General features: G+C 42.2%; 1 protein-coding gene across 3 annotated transcripts in view; it reads left to right on the forward strand.

Moving 5' to 3' along the window:
* PTCH1 (patched 1) overlaps window positions 1-22,715 on the forward strand; it is a 127,291-nt gene that overhangs the window by 77,549 nt on the left and 27,027 nt on the right. For all 3 annotated transcript variants that reach the window (XM_063913748.1, XM_063913747.1, XM_063913749.1), the window contains 10 exons: window positions 903-1,101; window positions 1,864-1,985; window positions 3,385-3,532; window positions 5,419-5,550; window positions 5,703-5,858; window positions 6,303-6,401; window positions 8,846-8,971; window positions 10,800-10,918; window positions 11,666-12,068; window positions 12,735-13,044. In XM_063913748.1, coding sequence (XP_063769818.1) covers window positions 903-1,101; window positions 1,864-1,985; window positions 3,385-3,532; window positions 5,419-5,550; window positions 5,703-5,858; window positions 6,303-6,401; window positions 8,846-8,971; window positions 10,800-10,918; window positions 11,666-12,068; window positions 12,735-13,044 — 1,814 coding nt within the window. The remainder of the gene's footprint in view (window positions 1-902; window positions 1,102-1,863; window positions 1,986-3,384; window positions 3,533-5,418; window positions 5,551-5,702; window positions 5,859-6,302; window positions 6,402-8,845; window positions 8,972-10,799; window positions 10,919-11,665; window positions 12,069-12,734; window positions 13,045-22,715) is intronic.

Below are 22,715 nucleotides of genomic sequence, written 5' to 3' on the forward strand. Positions count from 1 at the left end.
TCAAGCCACTATAATATGTTCATGTATGTGGAGGACCAATATGTCTTCTACTTTACTTGAAAAAACTAAAGTGAAAGCTAGCATGGGTGTTGTGTTCTGTGTGTTTAAGGTTTGTAGGGTGCAGGAACTTTTTTTTCCTTTTGTAGTTGTCTCTTCCTGGGAACTTCTCGTACTATGTGCTTGGGAACGTGCTTGTAAAGCCGAAAGCATTCAGGGATGAACAACAGGGTTACTCTTTATTTCATTTGTTTAATGAAACAAACTGCATTTTTTGTTCTCATCTTGGATTTTTACAGTTGAGCAACTTTTATATTTCATAGTCACCGTGCAACAAAGAGTTAATTGTTTTGTGCATTTGGCATGTGTAGGCATTTTTGGGTAATTATGCAAGAGTTCGTGTCTGAGTAATTGTTCATGTCCTGGTTTGCTTGTCTCTGGAAATAAGCAATTTGCAATGGCCATCCTCTAACCTACAATGTACAGTTCTGGATGGAGAACTTGGAGCATTTTTTTGCTTTTCTAGTTGGAAGATTTAAAATAATGACTTAAGCCTGGTTGGGCAAATACAGTTTGGCATAGACGACAAAATGAGGCGGCCAAAAAGCTTTTGTTATCTGCCTGACTGAAACATAAAATGTGCCAGTTCTGGTGCAGCGACAGCAGCCACTGCCCAGGCAGAGATTGCCAAGTCATGCGGCTACCTAGTTCGTTAAGCTCTACATACAAAGTGTTTTCTAGGCCAGTCTGCGTCATTTTTCTGTATTACTTTCTCATAGATAGCAACTTGTCATCACTAGCTGTATTCTTTACCTCCCACTCTGCCTCTTTCGTTCTTTGGGAGCAGCTAAACTAGAGCACAGATGTTATGCCGTCCTCTTTGGCTCATACTGATCTCGTTCTAGAGGGAAACCCCCTTTGCAATGGAAAAACTTTGACCCCTTGGAGTTGTTGGAAGAGTTGAAGAGAGACCATTTCCATGTTGACAGCTGGGAGGAAATGTTAACTAAGGCTGCGGTGGGACATGGCTATATGGACCGTCCGTGCCTCAACCCGTTAGATTCTGATTGTCCGCCTACAGCGCCTAATAAAAATTCAACCAATGTAAGTTCTAATATATCCAAGTATCCAATTGTTAGTAATATGGTAAAATTCACTTTGTTCTCTTTCCTTTCCGATGGACAAACAGCTATTATATTAAAGTTGTTTCTATACCATATTCTTGAGTGAAGGAGAATTTAGCCATCATATAACAAGTGAGTCTGAGCTCTCTGGGCCCTCTCCCTACAAAACTTCTTATAATAGACTTTGGCAGGCAGCCACTTCATTTTCACACTGTTGAAACAACAAAGCAGCTCTCTGCAATATGCTAACTCATAGAAGCAAATAAGTTTAAATGTTCACTAAATACTGAATGAATAACGGTTTGGAAGCCCTCTAAATAGCAGCCATGATGTAAGAGCTAAGCAAATATTGAGCAGACATTTTACTACAGGTTGAGTCCCCATATCCAAAACTCTGGATATGAACGTGACTGAGGTAGTGACACCTCTGCTTTCTGATGGTTCAATATACACATACTTTGTTTCATGCACAACATTATTAAAAATATTGTTGAAAATTACCTTCAGGCTGTGTGTATACGGAATATATGAAACATAAATGCATTCTGTGCTTAGACTTTGGTCCCATCCCCAAGATATGTCATTATGGTATGCATATATTCTTAGATGAGGAAAAATCTGATACCCAAAATGCTTGGGACCAGAAGTATTTTGGATATGTGAGACTCAACCTGTGCAATAATTTATATGTAAAATGGTTAAATATCCCCTAATATTGCTTTACTACAAATTTTGATTTTAGCCTCTCGATGTTGCACTTGTGTTAAGTGGAGGATGCTATGGTCTTTCGAGAAAGTATATGCACTGGCAGGAGGAGCTAATCATTGGTGGCACCGTTAAGAATGCTAGTGGAAAACTTGTCAGGTAAGGGTTTATGTGTATGTTTATATATATATCTATATGTGTGTGTGTGTGTGTGTGTGTGTGTGTGTGTGTTTTTTTTTTGTTAAAGGAACCTATTGCCTCTGTGACCTTATCTGCCCTTGAATCAAGTCGCTAGCTGCTTATCTTACCATACCATGAAAAACAAATAAATAACAAATTAGTATGGGGGGTATTCAGTTAGCTCCGATAATTTCGAAGCTATTGAATTCCCTCCCCAGCGTATTCAATTGCTGGCCGTTTTTGCACATTTCTAAGGCATTTTCGCCATTGCCTCTTCACTCTTTATTTTTTTTTTGTGTGAAAAGGTATTGGTGAAAATTACCTCAAAATCGGCAAAAATGGACTGCGTTTTTGCTGGCGCAGGTGTGAAAACACGTGGATTCGCCGATCCACATGTTTTTCACTCCTGCCAAATTTTTTCGCATAGGTGAAAAACATCCCTGCTACTGAATAGGGCAAATCCCCATTCGCCCTAAAAAATTGCAAAGTGCAGTTTTTTCGCCTAGGTGAAAAAATCAGCCCTAATTGAATGGAATGTCTGCCCTCAGACAATTTATTAGCATTTCTTTATATAACACTAGCATATTCCATTGTGCTTTCCATATCTATATGAATATCATCAAAACTATAACACATCTGCTCCTCAGACTCAATGACTAGTTAGTTTTTATTGCAACGTGAAAAGTAAAATTCTATTAATAACTTTCAAATCACTCACCAGTCTGATCTAACCACATTCTGAAAGGTCTTCTTTATGGTTCTGGCACTTTTCTCATAACCTGCTGCAGTCCCCCACTCTGATTGCTCTAAAGTCTTTAATGAACATGTAAAAGCGCAGAGCCTTTCTATATGCTCAGATAAGCTTAGTCTGTCTGCCCAACACAGGAATAGGTGCACAACCCACAGTCTAGTTGTTAAACTTTCCAAGGACAATTTAATATGCTCCTTACTGCGGTATTGTGGGTCCTATTGTACATGTGTATGGTGGAAATAATACATGGAACGAGGAGACATCACCAGTCTCCAACATTTTTTTGTGTATTTAAAGTTTTTTTCATAATGAGCAATAAAATGCATCTCAATGGGGGCGATTTCAATTGATTCTGCCGCACACAGCAGTATTGCGCACCCCGTGGGATGTTCTGACGATGGGCACGATAACGTGATTGTGATCACTAACCTTTTTAGTTTACCTGTAGAGGGGGAATTGAATGACTTAAGGCTCCATAGTGCATAATTATATATTTCTGTAAAAAGCATGGACTCTAGATAGAGGAATGCTAACGTGCCTAAGCTTTATTGGATATGCTAATAATATATATTTTTGCTTTTGAAGTAGCACAAATGATATAATTTATTTTATGTACTTATGTTACAGTGCCCAGGCGTTGCAGACTATGTTTCAGTTAATGACTCCTAAACAAATGTATGAGCACTTCAAGGGGTATGAAGAGGTTTCCAAAATAAACTGGAATGAAGACAAAGCAGCAGCCATCTTGGAGGCCTGGCAGCGGGATTATGTTAAGGTATTGATATTATAACTGGGAACTCTACACTTACAGGAAAGCATAAGCTTCCCCATAGGTAAACAAGCTTGTAATGCATTTCTATAAGAAAATAATTACCTTGTCTGCAAACACCTGGCGGCATCCAGTGATGAGTCGTCTCTGCTGTCTTCCCGTGTGATCTTTAAGAACATGCGCTAGAGGCATCACGCAACCTATAATGCTAAAGGGGCAAATGCATGAATTACCATGCACAGTGATTAGTGTCCAAGCACAAATACACCACTCGCAGCTTCAGAAAGTTTGCATGTTTTCTAGTACATGTATATTTCATAGTCTATTCAGGAAACCTGCGGGAAAACTGCATCAGATGTTAATATCGAAATATACTGCAATATTGGAAAAATGAAATGTTCCATAAAGATCATAAACATTTTTTAAATGGGGATGCGGTCGGGATCCTGACAGTCTGATTACCGACAGCACAATCCTGAAGATCAGAATCCAGACAGTAAGTACTTTGGTTGGGGTTAGGTGGCGGGAGAGGGTTGAGCACTAAGGGGAGGGTTAGGGTAGGCTGTGGTAGTGGGCGGTAAGGGTTAGGCTACGGGAGGGGTGGGTTAGGGATAAGGTATTTACTAGGATTAGTCAAGATTATAATAATAATAATAATCATAGATTGCCTGGATTTACAAAAAAACACATGCAGGGCATGGCCCCGTCCCTGCGATGTTTTACAGTGATCACTGATACAATCACTTTGCTTTCAGTATTGGGGCACTTGCACAGGCTTCTGATCACAGATGTGCGAGTGGAGAGTCCCAGGGAGGTACAGGTACCTCTCCCAGTAATGTAGCCCATAGGCTACAATGGCCAACGGCATCTGAAGATGGCGTTTGTTTCCCACAGCTTGGTATATGTGCAAGTTAAGCAGCCCCCATAGAAACCTACGGGACTGCTTTTGCAGTTGGAAATGGAGGGACCGCAGCAGATATTGGTCCCTGCTTGTTACTAGAGAAAATGGCTGTTTGGGGGAATTTTCCACAAAATAACATTGGTATATCGCCCCTTTCTCTCTTACACACAGCCACAAGTCAATAACAGGGCTTTTCACAAACATTTTAGTTTCATTTACTGTATCATTGTGTGTAACTGGCAGATGATAGCTTTTATCAAAACTATGTAGAGCGAGTATTTTAGTTTATTATTATTTTGTAAACAAAAATGGCCCTCTTATGTTCCTACTTCTCAGCTTCTGCAACTGTTAATGGTGGATTATTATTTTTTTTAATTATTAGCAAATACACAATAACTTTGTTTCACCTGTTACACACACATTAAATAAAACTAAACATTAAATTCCCTTCTCAACTATTTAATGGCCCAAAAGGTTCTTTTCCTAGAGTTGTAGTACCTTGCCAGGGCGATATTTCCTAATATAGGATGCAGGCATGGGATAAGAGAGCTGAAATAAAAAGTAAGTGTGACTTGTAAGGAAAGGTGTCTGGAACACATTAGTGAGCCAAAGAATCTGTTCACAGCTGCAGTCCCATTGGTGAGGTCATGTGACATTTTTTTGGCCTTTGTTTCCCAGGCACTGACCTCTGCTAAGCTGCATGTGACCTTTTGTGAATCAGCCAACCAATTAAAAACAAAGACACCTCTTCCCGGCAATGCCTAGAAGACCACTGCAGAGCAGTATATAGAGGATATATAACAACTTTGAATTCTTCTACCATACTGCAGCCCTGTAAAGTTCTAATTCTATTTTCTTTAGGTGAACTGTTTAATTTTACAAAAAAGTACTGTAATGGGTACTTGCTGATACAGTTCACCATACTCTGTGATCTATATGTCCTACCCCTCTCAATGATTGCTGAGATTGTCAATGGTTTCTTTTTTGCTAGGTTGTACATCAAAGTGTTGCTCAAAATGCAACCCAGAAAGTTCTCCCTTTTACCACAACTACTCTGGACGACATCCTCAAGTCCTTTTCGGATGTGAGTGTCATTAGGGTTGCCAGTGGATACCTGCTAATGGTGAGTTGCACATATTTTAGAAGTTAACAGGAACAAAGGCATGCTCAACGTATGTTAACATGCATCTTAAAGATTGAAGATGTAATTGCTAAGGGATTGGGGTGACCTGGTGCGTTCTAATGTGCTTTTGTTTCCAAATGTTCTGTTTGCAGCTTGCCTATGCCTGTTTAACCATGCTGAGGTGGGACTGTGCCAAATCCCAGGGAGCAGTGGGGCTGGCTGGAGTTTTGCTGGTTGCGCTTTCAGTGGCTGCAGGATTGGGCCTGTGCTCATTGATTGGAATTTCCTTTAATGCCGCAACAACTCAGGTATTAATTAACTTATGTGCAGCCTATGTTTGAAGAAACAATGTTGGGTGCATGATTTGCTAAAGTATAGCTTTTATATTGTGTATCTGTTTTATTCAACTCGTCTGAACCTTGTAATTATCCTCCATCAATTGTAAGTAATTAATTTCAGTTATTTTCCCCATATAATGTTTCTGCTTTTTCAAAGAAATGCTGGATTTTACCTGATAAGAAATAAATATTGTCATTTGATTTTCTGCTGCTTGCAGTTAATCAGACTCTTGATGATCCATGAAATAGTTTCCCAAACGTGAAAAGTAGCTGTGACTATATAAAAGAGAGCGTTCTAGTATAGCATGGCTTTAAGCTGAATGGACGGGTTACCTAGGGTGCACGTTTGACTGTCTAGGATTGCGTGTGTGAGGTTGTTTGTCAAGTGTTGACTGTCTGCATTGTTCCCCGCAGGTTTTGCCTTTTCTTGCTCTTGGGGTTGGTGTAGACGATGTCTTTCTCTTGGCACATGCTTTTAGTGAAACTGGGCAAAATAAAAGGATTCCATTTGAGGTAATTAGAAATATTTGAAATGAAAGACGTGTCTTTGTTCACAGGAATTTTATCCAGGAGGTATGTTTTGTATTTTTAAAAAGAGTATTTGTAGTTGAAACCCTTTGTTGCGGATGACACAGTAACGCCTCATCTCCTCCTGGGCGTAGGGGTGCTGGATATGGTGCATTTTCCCTATTAAAAACAAATAAAAATGTCATCTTTTTAATAGTGAAATGTCAACTGATTAGGATTGCATAGAACATTTGGCTTCGAATAGTCTCAGCGCCAATGATATAACAATGAATCTGTTGATTGTCTGATGGGTAGTTAAAAGTATTTTAATGGGTATACAGTAGATCAAATTATGATTAATGGTACTTGCAAATAGTTTTCTGTGCTAATTACACTTTAAAAATACTGGGTACCCACCCAGTATTTTTATAAACCGAATAAACCGATTCAGTAGTTCTCATTTTTTTTTATTTCCTGTGATGTCTCATTGTATAGATTTGTGCTTAGTTACCTCAGCTGGCTGTAATATAACAGGGCACTAATGTTACACAGAATAGCCAGCTTGTTTATGCACAAACATAGAAATATAGGATTATGGGGTATATTCAATCAGGGTCGAAACTGCCGTCTTGTCGAAAAGACGGCAGTTTTCGACTTTTTCAGGTCGGAAGAGGTTCCGACCTATTCAGACCCCAGCATTTTTATTCGACAAGTCAGGGAATTTGACTTGTCGAATAGTACGTGAATCGGTGATATAGCTGCCAATTTGCGTACTTCTGCGGGAAACGGGGCCAAATCCGACAGGTTTTGGCCCCGTTTCCGACCATCTCAGTACGACTTAAAAAAAAAAAGTTGAACTGAGATGAGGGACCTGAGAGGAGGAGAGGGGGAAGAGCCACCGGCAGACGGGGGACAGCAGTAGGGAAACGGGACAGCAGCGCTACAGCACAGCGCTGCAGGAGGATGTGTCATAGCCGCCGCTCACGACAGCGTCCACCCCTGCCCCAGCAAGTGAGGTCCCGCTTGCTGAGGCCGGGTGGACGCTGCCGTGAGGTCTGGCGGCTATTACACACCCTCCTGCAGCGCTGCTGGCTGCGGCTGTCTCCAGTCTCCCCGCTGCTCTCCTCTGTCTGTCTGTGCCCATCCCCCCGCCCCAAATCTCAATTCGGGCTTTAAATAGCCTTTGTCGGATCCATCATGACAAATGCTTGTCGGAATGGATTCGCCCCTAATTGAATATACCCCTATATCTATTAAAATGAGGTGATAAAGCTGATTTTATGCTGCAAATAAAACAACAGAAACCCCCCCAAAAACAATCTGGCACTCCATTAAATAAAAAACTAACATGAGCAGCATGTAGAAAAGGTCTGCACCAAATTGACCTCTAAAAATTAAAAAAACACAAAATTGATTACATAATTTTTCATACATAATAATGTATTAGCAGAATATAGCAGAATTCAGGGAATACAACTAAAGGGTCTGTCTATTTTATCTACGGTCTGTTAATCAAGATGAAGACAGCATAAATTGATGTTTCACTATAAAGGGATACATTTTATAGGAAGGATTGTCTGCCCGCAACCTTTGATTTAAATATCTCCACACCGGTATCTCGACGCTTGCAATGCTGACGGATCCTGAAGATGAATGTTAGGGTTAGGCACTAGGGGAGGGCTAGACTGCAGGAGGGGACGGTTAGGGGCAGGCTGCAGGAGGGGACAATTAGGGTTAGGCTGCAGAAGGGAACTGTTAGGGTTAGGCTGCAGAAGGGGCCAGTTAGGGTTAGGCTGTAGGAGGGAACGGTTAGGGTTAGGCTGCAAGAGGGGACGGTTAGGGTTAGGCTGCAAGAGGGGACTGTTAGGGTTAGGCTGCAGGAGGAGACGGTTAGGGTTAGGCTGCAGAAGGGAACTGTTAGGGTTAGGCTGCAGGAGGGAACGGTTAGGGTTAGGTTGCAAGAGGGGACGGTTCGGGTTAGGCTACAGGAAGGAATGGTTAGGGTTAGGCTGCAGGAGGGGACGGTTAGGGTTAGGTTGCAGGAGGGGATGGTTAGGGTTAGGCTGCGAGAGGGCCAGATTAGGGGTAAATCACCAGATTCCATCTGGATTCCATACACAATCTGCTGCACGTTATCTATTGGCAAATTAATAAATGTTTTAGCACATTTTCTTCTGTTATCGTGATCCTGAAAGCAGCCTTCCTTTAACAATATTCCCCATGTTATTGCTAGTGAGATCTGTCGGTGGGTGCTACCACCAGTGATAGCAATGCTTTGTATGTGCTATGAATCTGATATAGGTTGGAGTGGGAATAGCTGACCATTATCAATGCTCATAAAACTATTAACACAGAGCAGACTCCTTAGACATTTTGGTGATCATTATTTGTTTTCTAAACGCTTATTGGTGATATCATGTAACATTAGTGGTGTATGTTTGTGTCCGCAGGACAGAACCGGTGAATGCTTAAAAAGGACAGGGGCAAGTGTTGCCCTGACATCTATCAGCAATGTGACCGCCTTCTTCATGGCTGCTCTGATTCCTATTCCCGCACTCAGGGCTTTCTCCCTCCAGGTAAGAATTTGTAACATAAAAAGTCCAAAATGATTCCTGTGAACACTTTCCTAGTTAAGAAAAGCATTTCTGTCATATAGGGGGGTATTTTATTAGTGGACACTTTTCGTGGAAGTTTTTACCCGTTTTCTGTGAAATTTCGCTCATGTCTATTCGACGAAAAAAAAAAGTGAAATTGCATGGGCAAAAATGGATTAAAAAATGGCCGAAAATAAAATGCCCGCAATTGAATACCCTGTGTCGAATTAGTGCTGTTTTTTCAACCAGTCGAAAAAGCTGCACTTACTTGAATACCCCCCCCCCCCCCCTACCCCCATAGTCTTACAGTCTGAAATCCGGTACTGCAGTTATTTCTGGGCATATTTTACTAAACAAACATATCAATAAGGTAATGTACTGTTGTTAAGTAATGAATTTTGTCACTGAATCAGCATGGTATACTGTATCTGAGGGTGTAGTAGGGTATGCCGGCGGCCGGGCTCCCAGCGACCGGTATACCGACGCCGGAATCCCGACCGCCAGCTGGGCGAGCGCAAATGAGCCCCTTACGGGCACGGCGCCACGCTATCTATTCTCCATCCAGGGGGGTCGTGGACCTCCAAGAGGGAGAAAAAATGTTGGTATGCCGGCGGTCGGGATTCCGGCACCGGTATGCTGGGCGTCGGGAGCCCGGCCACCGGCAAACAGAAGACCACCCGTATCTAAATATAAGAAAACCCCATGTAGAACTAACATTTTATTTTAAATTTGTATCCTCTGTAGACTGCTAAAAAACTAGGAAAATATGTTTTTTGAGTTTACATTCAAAAACATTTCTGTATGACTAGTGTTTTGTTATAATACATTGTTCTGAATGTTAGTGCTTATATATTTTATTCAGTGTTGCGGAGGTCGGAGTAGTTTCTGCTCCTCCCCCCACCCCCCTTTTCTGATTCTGTAGAACGTCCTATTTAAAAATCTTTGCAGAAAGAAGAAATTGGCAGCAGATTTTTTCTTTTAGTCTTTGGTCTCTCCCTTAACGCTTCTTGTCACCTTTCCCAACCCCTGTCTTGAATAGATAATAGGTAATGTTGGAGTCATATGTTGGACAAAAAGAGGCTTTGCACAATAGCTGGATAAAGAAGGGAGTTGCTGAGGAGCAGCTGTAATGTGGATCTCTAGCTGACAGGCGTCCTCATTTGCTCATCACTTCAAGCTATGCAGTACACCCACTCTCCCTGTGTGGTCTGCCAGGAATGGCAAAGAAAACACACATACCTTGGGCAGGGCCCCATCTGTGAAGGCATACTCGTTTTTCCCTGGGTAGTTCTAGCACAGACCTCCCATTCTTCTCAGTTACAGGCAGAAAGCTCCAGATTTTCAAACAGTGAAACCTTGCAAAGACTTTACATGTGAGCAAATAGGAAAGCCTTGTATAGTCTGGCAGATCACAACCGATCACTCGCTGCAACAGATGTGGTGGGCTGCTCATTTCACCTCGCTTTCCATAGTAATTGCAGAGAAGCAGAAAAAAAGAAACCCTGATGTGTTTGCGTCAATAACCCTCATTTTTCCTTCTTTTTAGTTTGTTATATACTAAATAAATAAATGAATAAATTAATAAAGATGTGTAATTATACAAAACATTTAGAGCAGAAATACATTGGATGTTTGTCCAACAATTATGGTGCAAAATAAGTATCTGAACCTGATTTGTTTTATTTTGTTTGGCAAGTTTCTCTTTGGTTACGCTGCGCTTTGCCATGGTGTATCTCTGTGTATGAGCGTTTAGTCTGTATGGCAGACAGTATAAGTAGTGCTATGTGTGACTACTGCTCTGTGTCCGCAGGCTGCTGTTGTGGTGGTGTTCAACTTTGCCATGGTTCTACTGATCTTTCCTGCCATCCTGAGCATGGACCTGTATCGCAGAAGAGACCGCAGGCTTGATATCTTCTGCTGTTTCAGCAGGTAAGCCTCCTTCCTGAACTCTGATGTCCAGACGGGACTTTGAGAAAAATGAATCGGTTGTGCCTCATGCTTTTACTGGATCCTTCTTGGTGTCTTAATAAAGTTTTGCATATTTGGAAAAATGGGAGCCCAGTGTGCAGAGGCGGTTCTGCCACACATTTTCTAGAACTGCTGTGGCCCCTTTTCCCCTTTAGAGCCTGTGTCCCTGCACTCATTTCCACGTCTGTGTCTTCTAACAAAGTAAAGCACTGCAAACATTATTGAACCATGTAAATGTAGGTAATCTATATAGTGGGGATGTAGTCGGAATCCCGACGGTCAAAATACAGATGCCGGAATCCCGACCATCAGAATGCCGGCAGCGCCGCCACAGCTATTGTCACTCTTGGGTGTCCACGACACCCAAGGAGTGTAAATAGAACCCAGCGTGGCAAGCGTAATGAGCCTGCAAGGGGCTTCGTTCCGCTCGCACCCCCGCAAGCATTCTGACAGTTGGGATTCCGGCATCGGTATTTTGACCGCTGGGATTCCGACCGTCTGTATCCCGTACCCAACCCATATAGTGCATATACAGTCATATCCAAGAAACGTCCTACTTCATGTCGGATGCTGGAAGATAAAATGTTAAATACTCCATAATCAACAAATTAAAAAAAAGATTGTTCACAATTTACAATAATAAGTACATTCCGAAACTGCTAAAGGAATACTTGCTTACCCCATAGTAATATGTCCTTTTTCTTCTAGTCCTTGTGTGAGCAGAGTCATTCAGATTGAACCTCAAGCATACATGGACAACAATGACAATACCCGCTATAGACCTCCACCGTCCTACAACAGTCACAGCTTTGCTCATGAGACACAAATCACCATGCAGTCTACAGTCCAGCTGCGGACAGAGTATGACCCACGAACCCAGTCCTATTACACCACTGCAGAGCCTCTGTCTGAGATCTCTGTGCAGCCAGCGGTCTCCACGCCCCATGATCCCAGCAGCCCAAGTCCAGATGGCACAAGTTCCACACGGGACCTACTTTCCCAGTATTCCGCATCTGGCCTTCACTGCCTCGAGCCTCACTGTGCAAGGTGGACACTTTCCTCATTTGCTGAGAAGCATTATGCCCCTTTTCTCTTAAAGCCAAAATCAAAGGTAAGTGCCCCAAGTAATATACTGCAATGTTATATGTATAAAGCCACTTTACCTGTAGAACAGCTTTCTGCTTTCCTATAGTCTGTGACCTGTTACTTAGAAATTACTACTAATGAATGAGTTGGTGATGCATTAATCACTTATTCCCTGGGCACACTGGTTTACAGTAGCGCATGTATCTATATTTCTTAACAGATGATCTTAAAGGCAAATCTGATTCTTATCTCCTGTGATACAAAATGTAGAGATGGATGTGTAAAAAAATAAATACAATAAAACCCAAGGATAGCTATCAATGCAAATCTGACCATACAGAGTTGTAGCAGTGACGTCATTACATGCTTGTTTTGTGGACTTGTCCAGTGGGAGACTGCTGAAATGTTCCACCCTCATCCCGTCCAATCTGAAGTGTGGTTGGCATTATTGCCCTGCCTGTCACTGAGCACTGGTGGCATTGCACTTGCCCCTTGAAGGTCCATAAAGTAGTCCAAATATAAGTCATGTTTTGTTGTTTCTGTATAAATGCATGGAAAATAATGTATAGGAAATAGTTGTATGTGTATATGAAACATATGGGGAAGGGTGAAGGTTTCTTTATTGTCCTCTTTATGAAGTCGCTTTAAGTCTGCTAATTTGGCACTAACTGCATTTTTCTCTCTTTTACAGGTTGTGGTTATATTTGTTTTCTTGGCCCTGCTTGGTGTCAGCCTATATGGCACTACGTGCATTCGAGATGGTTTGGATCTCACGGATATTGTTCCTCGCGAAACCCAGGAATATGATTTCTTTGCAACACAATTTAAATACTTCTCTTTCTACCACATGTATGTGGTGACACAGAAAGCGGATTATCCTCGTTCTCAGCGCTTGCTGTATGACCTGCACAAGAGTTTTGTCAGTGTCAAGTATGTTCTGCTAGAGGAGGACCAACAGCTTCCCAAAATGTGGCTGCATTATTTTAGGGACTGGCTGCAAGGTAAGACAATACAACAATATCTGGAAGATCTAAAATCAATCAGGCCTCTGCTGTCAAATAACTAAAACTGGTAACATCACTGTGTCTGGGATGGCACTATTTATTTGTGATTTGGTGCACCTCCTTTTGCACATGTTAAAGGGGTCTGTTTATCAAATGGCAATTTTGCTGGCTGTTTTTAAAACAACAATTCCTGGGTTAGCGAAATCATTATTTGAATAATCCCAAAGTGTTTTGTTAGCACATATGTTGTTAAGAGACCAAGGGCCTAATTCAGACACGATCGCTCGCTAGGGTTTTTTTTTGCACTGCTGCGAACAGATAGTCGCCACCCATAGGGGAGTGTATTTTCGCTTTGCAAGTGTGCAAACGCATGTGTAGCAGAGCTGTACAAACAGATCTTGTGCAGTCTCTGAGTAGCCCAGGACTTACTCAGCAACTGCGAACACATCAGCCTGTCCGGGACCGGAATTGACGTCAGGAACCCTCCCTACAAACACATGGACACGCCTGCTGTTTTGCAACCACTCCCAGAAAACAGTTACCACCCACAAACGGCTTCTTCCTGTCAATCTCCTTGCAATCGCCCGTGCGAAAGGATTCTTCGCACAAAGCCATCGCTGAGCTGCGATCCGCTTTGTTCCTGTATGACGCACCTGCGCATTGTGGTACATACGCATGCGCAGTTCTGACCTGATCGCAGCACTGGGAAAAAACGCTAGCGAACGATTAGGTCTAAATTACCCCCCATATTTAAAGAATACAAATTGGGAAATAAATGAACACATATAAGTATAATATTGATACTAAGTTAATGTTAAATAATGTTCCATATGGTTGCTTTTTGTGGTTACTGTTATTTATGTTTATAAATATTATATAATATTATGCAAAGAGTTAAGGCCTGATGCAGTGTAAAGTACAGGTTGACTGTAATTGCTTTTGCATCTCATGCACTAAACCAGACGTTCCCAAACTCTGTCCTCAAGTAGCACTAAGGTTCCTGGTTTTGAGTATATCCATGCTTGGTCACAGGTGACTTAGGGGGTAATTCAGACCTGATCGCTTGGTTGCGTTTTTTGGATCCCTGCGATCAGGTAGTCGCCGCCTGCAGGGGGAGGGTATTAGCTGTGTGTAGTATGCGAACGCTTGTACTGGAGAGCTGCACAAACAGCAGTTTGTGCAGTCTCTGCACAGCCCAGGACTTACTCACCCGCTGCGATGATCAGGGCCGGAGCTAACGTCTGGAATCCTCCCACAAAACAGCAGGTCCCTCCTGCGTTTTTACGTACACTCCCTAGAACCGGTCAGTTGCCACCCACAAATGCCCTCTTCCTGTAAATCTTCATGCGTTCACCGGTACAATTGGATTTTTCGCATCATCCCGTCGCTGACCGGCACTCCCCATCGCTGCGGACTGTCACGCTTGCGCATTGCGGTGCATACGCATGCGCAGTTCAGACCTGATCACCCGCTGTGCGAAAATGCACAGCAGCGATCGGGTCTGAATGAGCCCCTTAGTACCTCAGGCTATATGATTTAACCATCTGTGCTGACCCATGGATATACTTAAAACCTGTGCGGCTTGATGACCGAGTTTGGGAACCACTGCATTAAACTAAATGCATATACATGTCTGCAGGTAGTGTTCTACACGTCTGTGCAGTGCACCCCCTTGCTGTTAGTATGCTTACTTTGCTACTCACCATCATTCGTGCGCACTTGCTCCAGGATGTAGCTGATGCAGTTGATACCCCTGGAAACGGGTGTATTCACGCTTACGCCCAAAACTGTATATCCCACAGTTTCTTCGCTATGCCCGCTCTGAATTTTGCCTTTGTGAAGACTCCCCATTACAGCCCACGCATGCCCCTTCAAGTGAAGATATGACTGACTCAGCAGTACACATACATCTGCACACTCTGTTACAGAGCAGTGCGAAAAACTTAAGGTGGGCATACACCTATACAACAGTCTGCCCGTTCTGCCAATATCACTCGTCATTTGTATGCGTGTGTATGCAGTGCCGGTGCAGGAGTGTTAGCCAATAAACTGCTTGTACCGCTCCTGCAATGGTTGGGGCTGGGAGGTCACATCTTACAGATTTGTCCTCATACATCTTGCTGCAATACGCCACGCAGCATGAGATGCCTGGTGCGAGTGAGCTGACCGGTACCGTCTGTTCCCGCATCTTTTTTTTATTTTGCCAAAAATGCATCTTATTCGCTTCCCTATTATTATTTTAGGGAAACACAGTAGCATAGCATTTTGTATGCAGATTCAGCCGCGGTCGCACACAGAATATAGGCATACTGCATATAATTTTAATCAACAATGTCTGCTTGTGCATTACATATGCATAATAAGACACGCTATTGGCAAAAGTTGCATAAAAAGACGCTCGACACTACCGAGTCACCCCACGACATGGCGTTACTAGAAGAGCTGTTTAACATGCAGGGAGGCTAGATGTATGTGGACACATCTGTATGTACTGCACAGCTGATCTCCCTATCCCCAAAGAGGAGCCGCTAGAAACCCCCCCTTAGCCCCTCCCTGCTGCTACCGCCATAGAGTCGTAGCTGGATACACATATTTACCTGATCAGCTGTGGATCGATAATGTGTGTACCCAGCTATATATTCAAGACCGAAGGTCTCCTTTAGAGTCCATCGAAGATATATTTTAGGCTACATCATCACTGATCTTTTTTATGGGCATGCATTGCAACTTTCTGTATCAACCCAAATTCACACCTGCATTCCTGTGAAAAGTGTGGACCTAGCTTCATACTTGCAAGTAGATAAATCATGGAATTAAGTAACAATATGGCGGATGTCAGTGTAAATACATATAGGTTTATGCAATTTGGGGTTAACAACATGCATGTGGCTCATTGTTATAGAAAGATCTAAATATACTTGAAAACCAGAGTTGGCAACAACATACTATACCCATCTGTGGGATCTATGGGCAGATAGTCATTATCACCACATTATAAAAAAGATATCTGTGAACTCGAAAGGGTTCAAAGGCGAGCTACTAAATAAATTGATTAGAGCTAGAGGGACTGGAGTATGAGGATAGACTTACTAGGTTGAAATTGTATACACTAGAAAAGAGGCGTCTAAGAAGAGACATTATTAATATATTCAAATATGTAAAGGGACATCACAAAGAGTTATCAGACTAATTATTTATTAAAAGAACTCTGTACAGGTTGAGTATCCCTTATCCAAAATTCAAAATCCCACATTTTTGGGTCCCCTACTGAAATAATGACATAAATATTATATATATGATATATTATTTATAAATATATATATTTAAAGGTAATATATAATACGTATGTCATTATCTCAGTTGGGGACCCAAAAATGTGGTCGACATGGAAAAAGAGTTTCTCAAATATTTTTTTTACTTTTTTCATACTTTACGATCCACGTGGACTACGATTGGGAATAGTAACCTTGCCCGAAGCATGGCGAGTGAAGTGAGCCATGCGAGCGGACGCAGTGCACTAATTGGTGTTCCCCCGGCCCTTTTACGAAGAAAACGACACCAAAAAAGTAAAAAAAAAACTCATGTCATCCTTTTTCCATGTCGACCTAATCATATCGATCAATAGTGGTTAACCTAATGACGCATACCCATATCGTCAGAGCACAGAGAAAAGTGTTCAAGATGGATATGTTGTTGTATAAATATATTCTTGATATGGGCGAATATAATGTCTCTAGCAATATTTTAACCAACAATATTTTTCAGCTTGGATAACGGTTTCTTGTTTATCTAGAATTTCAGTAGGGTTCTTTTCAGTAAGGGCAGAGCAACAATTGAATACACTCATATATTAGAGAAAAATGGAGTGCAAAAGAGCACCTACTAGTGTTTAATAAAGTAATTTTTGTATAACAATTCACCCTGTGAGGCGTGAGAAATTAGAGAGGTTTAAAAAAGGAATAAGAAATGACTTAGCTTCTTTTAAACGTCTTCAGTTTGGTGACACTTTGGAGCATGTAAAATTAAAAAAGAAACCAACATAGTGTGTACTGTCTCTTAGATGTTTGCATAAAGCTCTTAATTAGGAACCTAGCTGGTCCCAAGAATCAGAAAAGAGCATATTTATATAGAAAGATAGACAAATTTAATACATGGTCCTGAAGCAAATGCAGGTAACAAACGTACAAGATAAAAACATAAAAACGGCTTATCTGTCCGCTACGGGAAGTTAGGGGTGAGCAGCAAGTTCCTGTCCCAATGCGTTTCGTCCTAGTGTAGAGGACTTCATCAATTACTCATATATTAGTCTGATTACCAGTATAATATAGAAAATAAGCCAGATTGTTTGGAGAAGTCTTTCCTCTGGATCTGTTGTATTTATGAGAATGACTTGCTGAACTAAAGTGACGTTTGTGTTTGTTTTTGTTTTTGTTTTGAACACTAGATTATTGCAAATATCTGAAAGTGTAAATGAAAAGAACTGCTATTTACACAAAGTGAAGTTATAGAAACATTAGTGTGAAAGAGGAAAGTGAAGATTTCTGGGATGTGTAATAGCTGTGGTTGATGTCTAGGCCTTTGTAGGGTGTTTTATAGGGAGTGCTGTATGTGTCACTTGTGGTTTTGTGGCTAGCTAGACCTGGGTGGTATTAGATTTCTGGTCACATTCTGGGGTGGGTAGATCTCCCTGTGTGTAATCTCTTTAAGACATGTCTCATTGTTCTCAGAGTTCCACAAGTTTTTACTAGTCTTATTGTTTTAGGCCTTTCACTGCCAGGGAAGATTTACAATGCGAAGATGCATCAGTGATGGGTTAAAGAAAACACTTCATACTTTTTCTTCTTTTTAAAAAAGGGTATATCAAACTAAACTATGTTTAAGCAACTGTAGCGGTGTAATTGCATTCCATAAAAATGATAACATCTCCCTTCCAACTGATTTCTTTTTTTGTGCTCTGATTGTAATTTTATATTTATTTTCAATCTGGTATCTTTTCATCTCCTGAGCTCCCCTGCTTTCCATCTGGGAAACAGTATGCTGATTCTTTCTGCAGCTGTTAGGTAGTAACTGGAAGTTCTTAGGAAGTGGCTTGCTAGATTGGTGCTGAGCAAGTCATTGTTTATGAATGGAAAGCTAGCCTATGTTCATCTTTATATAAAATGGTGTGTAGTGACAGTGTGTGTATTGTTCTCGTAATAATACGTCAGTGTGTTTATGCAGTTTGCATAGCAGATTCCTGTAAAAATGCATTTTTAAATGCAAAGTTACAGAGTCTAAGTTTCCAGAGACAATAACACAGTAATCCCAGATAGAACGTTTTTTTTTCTTTAAATGGCAGAAAGATTGCCTCCTAATCATTTACCTTCTTGTGTGTCCTGCACATCATTGTGGTTCTGAACAGTCTCTGGAGGTGAGTCCAGTATAGCTGACAGGCAGACTCCCCCACTCACACGGCACAGATGGGATAAGGACAGAACTTTTTTTTTCTCTTTTCTGTGCTTATGCTTGCCTGCATGTTGCGACTGTGGTTTCCATGGTAATTGAAAATCCTGCAGAATAATAAAACTATTAATAGAAGCATTTTCTTATAGCCTGACACAGTGTATTACATATATTTGTTCACAAGATTGTTATTTTAAGGCAGGGGTGGGGAACCTCAGGCCCGAGGGCCGTATAAGGCCCTCAAAGCCACTTGATCCGGCCCGGCCAGGCTCACCTAAACGAGAGGAGATGCAGAGTGCCTGTTGAGATTTTACCACCAGCGGGCGCCCGGCTCCTCAGCAGCAGCCGGACGCAGGAGCTCACTCCTGAGCTCCAGCTTCTGGCTCAGGCAGTGTACATGTGTGGCTGTGCGGCGCTATGGGAGAGACGTCATGACATCTCTCCCATAGTTCCGAGGAGAGGGAGGGCAGCAGTCCGGAAGCCGGCCGGAGCAGGGCTGGTGAGCATTGTGGGGGGTTTTTTCTTTCAATGTGTGTGTGTGTGTGTGTATAAGCGGCGCTACTAGGGGGTATATTTAATGGGGCATAACTACAGGGGGCATATCTAATGGGGCACAACTACAGGGGGCATATTTAATGGGGAATAACAACTGACGGGGCATATCTAATGGGCCAAAACAACTGACAGTGGGCATATCTAATGGGGCATAACAACTGACTGGGGGCAAATCTAATCGGGCATAACAAGTGACTGGGGGCATAACTACTGACTGAGGGCAGGCTAATTTTTAAGTTGATAATTTTTGTATGGCCCCCGAAGGATTTTAGAAATATCCAAATGGCCCTTGGTAGAAAAAAGGTTCCCCACCCCTGTTTTAAGGGAACACATTCAATAGTATGTTTCTGACATCCATGGTGTGTTTCCCTGGGGTGCACTGTAACACGCATGTAAATGCATTAAAGCTTACTTCCTAACTTTGGAAGTTGGGGATATTGGACAAGGTGTGCACACATAGGAGGGAGCTGTCTCCAGTGCTTCCAAGTGTGGGATGTTTCAGCCCTCTTCAAAAGATTATTTTAATGCTATTTAGGACACCAATGAAGGGGGGTATATTTCCTAGGTTTCCGACTACAGGGCAGCCATGTCTGTGCACAAAACAGAGGCCTCATATCATGACTGTCCTTCAGAAATGGGGACAGGTGGGTGTGAAGAAAGAACAGGAGGGATCAGCCCTTTTGGTGAGGGCACTTTGTGTACTTACAGGCACCCACTGTGACTGGTCTCACATCAAAACTCACTTAGTGAATTCTCTTATTTACAAAGCACATTCGCCATCAGCATAGTGAAGCTTAACCTGTGTCACATGCACGTTTAAACAAACACTTAGGCGGAAATTTGAGAAGTGCATGTGTGTACAAGGCCTTAAAGCTTTACATCGGTGCCAGCAATTATGAAAGATTATCGTCAAACAACTTTACTCCCATTTTGTTATGAAGTTGGTAGAGACTGAGACATTTGGGTTGTGGCATACTTAGCATAGATATTTTATTATCACTTTACTTGATATACCACTCATACAGTGTGTGCACATGTCTCTATTCTACATGCAGCCTACCTGTGCTGTTTTTTACACCCATGTCTCCCTCCGACGCCTGGTCAGTTGTGCAGTATTTTCTTTCTGTATGGCTGCTCCCATAAGCTTTACCTATTTACATTTCTGAAATAGAAGTGTACACGCCTCCTCCAACAGGCACACATCTGGTGGTGATTGATGACTCTTAATGACTTTTTTTAAATTGCACATTGCTAGTAGCCTACAGGTGTTGGGTGTTTTCTGTGTCCTCATCCCATTCTCCCTTCTCTCTCGGACTGTGGATTGTCTTGTTTACTTTCGCAGTGGTCCGCGTGTGCAGAGCTATGGCTTCCTGTATGAAACATGCTCCAAATGACCTGCCTGCCATTGCCTAGTGTCGAGAGGAATTTCCTCTCTCACCGCACTCTCCCTTCTCTCTCCCCTCTCCCCCTAACAGGATGGCAGAGAGGAAAGGAGCAGTTGAGAGTGAATAGATGTTGGCTGTGATCTTTACACATGCTGGCAGCAGATCCCACATCTTGTATAAGCTGCACAAGTTGAACAGATGGAACAAATTGACAAAATTGTGTTCACTCACACTGTGCTCAAAAAGCAGCTGAGATGCTATTTGAAGCCCCAAAATGGAAGTATTTTTATTAGTTCTTGCTTTTTCTCGTCGCAAACCTTTTATTTTAACCTGCTGAACAGTAGTTCAGTACTGTTAATGAGTATTACATAAATCCTCCCTGTCTTCCCATTTCAAGCCCAACAGCATTTGTTGTTGTCTAGCCTAAGCCGTATCTCGTGTATTGGAGTGGACCAATTTCCACGAAAACAAATTGGTATTTATTCTGCAATTTAAACTTGTGCAGTGTATCCGTTCTGTTTTTATGTGTAAAATATTTAAGAAGAAATGAAATATACAGTTTGTGTAGACTGACCCTCTAAGCGGTAATTGTTAATAGATGTCACTTTACACTAGGTGCTCATGATTGAAAATGGGAATCATTTCATGTAGAAGAAGTAATGAGAACTCACACACAAGGAACTACAATAAATCTTAGAATGTTCACATTTTTTAACCCAGACAAAGCCCCAATACCTTTCCTAGTAAAGGCATTTCACACTGCTGGAATGTTGGAAGTAAAACATTGCATTTATTGCATTCCTGGTGTGCAGCTGTCATCCTCCCATCAGTCTTTAAGGCACCCCTAACAGATGCAGATTTAAGGATGTCCCTTCCTGAACAAAGGTGTCAGAGGATAAGTGATTTAGACCAAGGATCTACCAGCATTCTCTCCCCCCCCCAGTTTCTGTGGTTATATCTCATGAAATAACACAATTCTCTATTATGTGATTAATTTCTTAAGTTTATTCGCCAAAAGGAACAATACAAAATCCTAGCTTTCCTATTTCAGTGAGTGTATCCTGCCCAGAATGACCCAAAACATATCATCAGTGATGGGCTAGTCACTTATCCCTTTAAGTTCATAATTGCTTGTATAGCAAAGCACTTGGGGAACAATGATTTACAAACAGGGCCACCAAGAGAAATCCTGGGCCCCCAGTACAACAACTTCCCGGGCCCCCCCAAAGGGAGTGTGGCTGCAGTATGTTGGGGACATAGCTGCACCCCTTTGAGGGCGATAATATTGAGATATATAGATAGCAGCACCACAGCACTGTGTCTGCCACTCACAGTCACCGTTCTCAACTCACAGTGTTGCTACTGTTGCACCCTAACAGGCTAGCTCCGGACGAGGTGGCCAGCCATGGTGCTGACTCTTCCAACTGAGCTAAACTGTGCCACTTAAACCCATGGGCCACGCCCAGCCAGCTGCATGCCTGCCCCTCCCAGCCCCCACCCGCATCCTGGAGCCTGCTGATCCTGAAGAAGCTGTCCAATCACAGCTGCAGAGATTGACCGCGAGTTGATGATGTCATCATCTCATGAGATCTTAGCAGCGGTGTGGCAGCTGGAAGTGGCTGTAAGGGACGTCCATGACATGTGACACACAGCCAGGTGACACACACATACACCCCCCCCCCCCCCCTTGCACACCTGACAGTTCACTGATTAATAATAAAGAAAATAAATTACCCCCCAAAAAATGGCTACTGGTGTGCTCTGGCCTGGGCCTCCGGCAAGCCCGGGCAAACTATACCTGCTCCCCCCACTTGGTGCCACTGGTTACAAAATCAGAATGTCTGTTATAAAATTCTGTACAAGTCTTTAGACTTCAGTTTGCCAGAGTAACCTAGACCTCTGATAACTGCCACTGAATTTCTTTCGGCAATCCTAGGGCATATCCAATTAGCCGCATGGTTTACGCAGCGGCTAATTAGCAGTGCTGCTCAATTAATTGCCCATGGGAATCCCGCATCCAAAGCCCCAGAGGGTTATATTTCCTCACAGCCTCAGGAGCTGCAAGGAAAAATCTGTGTTAAAATGCACCCTCAACATTTAATGTATGGGTAAACTCAGATTCTAGCACTTTGCGCGTAATATATGAGTTATCATGCGATACCCTCATGTTTTCTGCTTGGGGAAAATGCTGAATAATTAGAAAGTATTAGTTTCCAGTATGACATGGAATGGTCCAAAATTCCTTTTACGTTATTTGTTAGTTTCATACTGTTATATTTGAAACAC

This window comes from Pseudophryne corroboree, chromosome 1 (genome assembly GCF_028390025.1).
Source record: "Pseudophryne corroboree isolate aPseCor3 chromosome 1, aPseCor3.hap2, whole genome shotgun sequence".
Taxonomy (NCBI): domain Eukaryota; kingdom Metazoa; phylum Chordata; class Amphibia; order Anura; family Myobatrachidae; genus Pseudophryne; species Pseudophryne corroboree.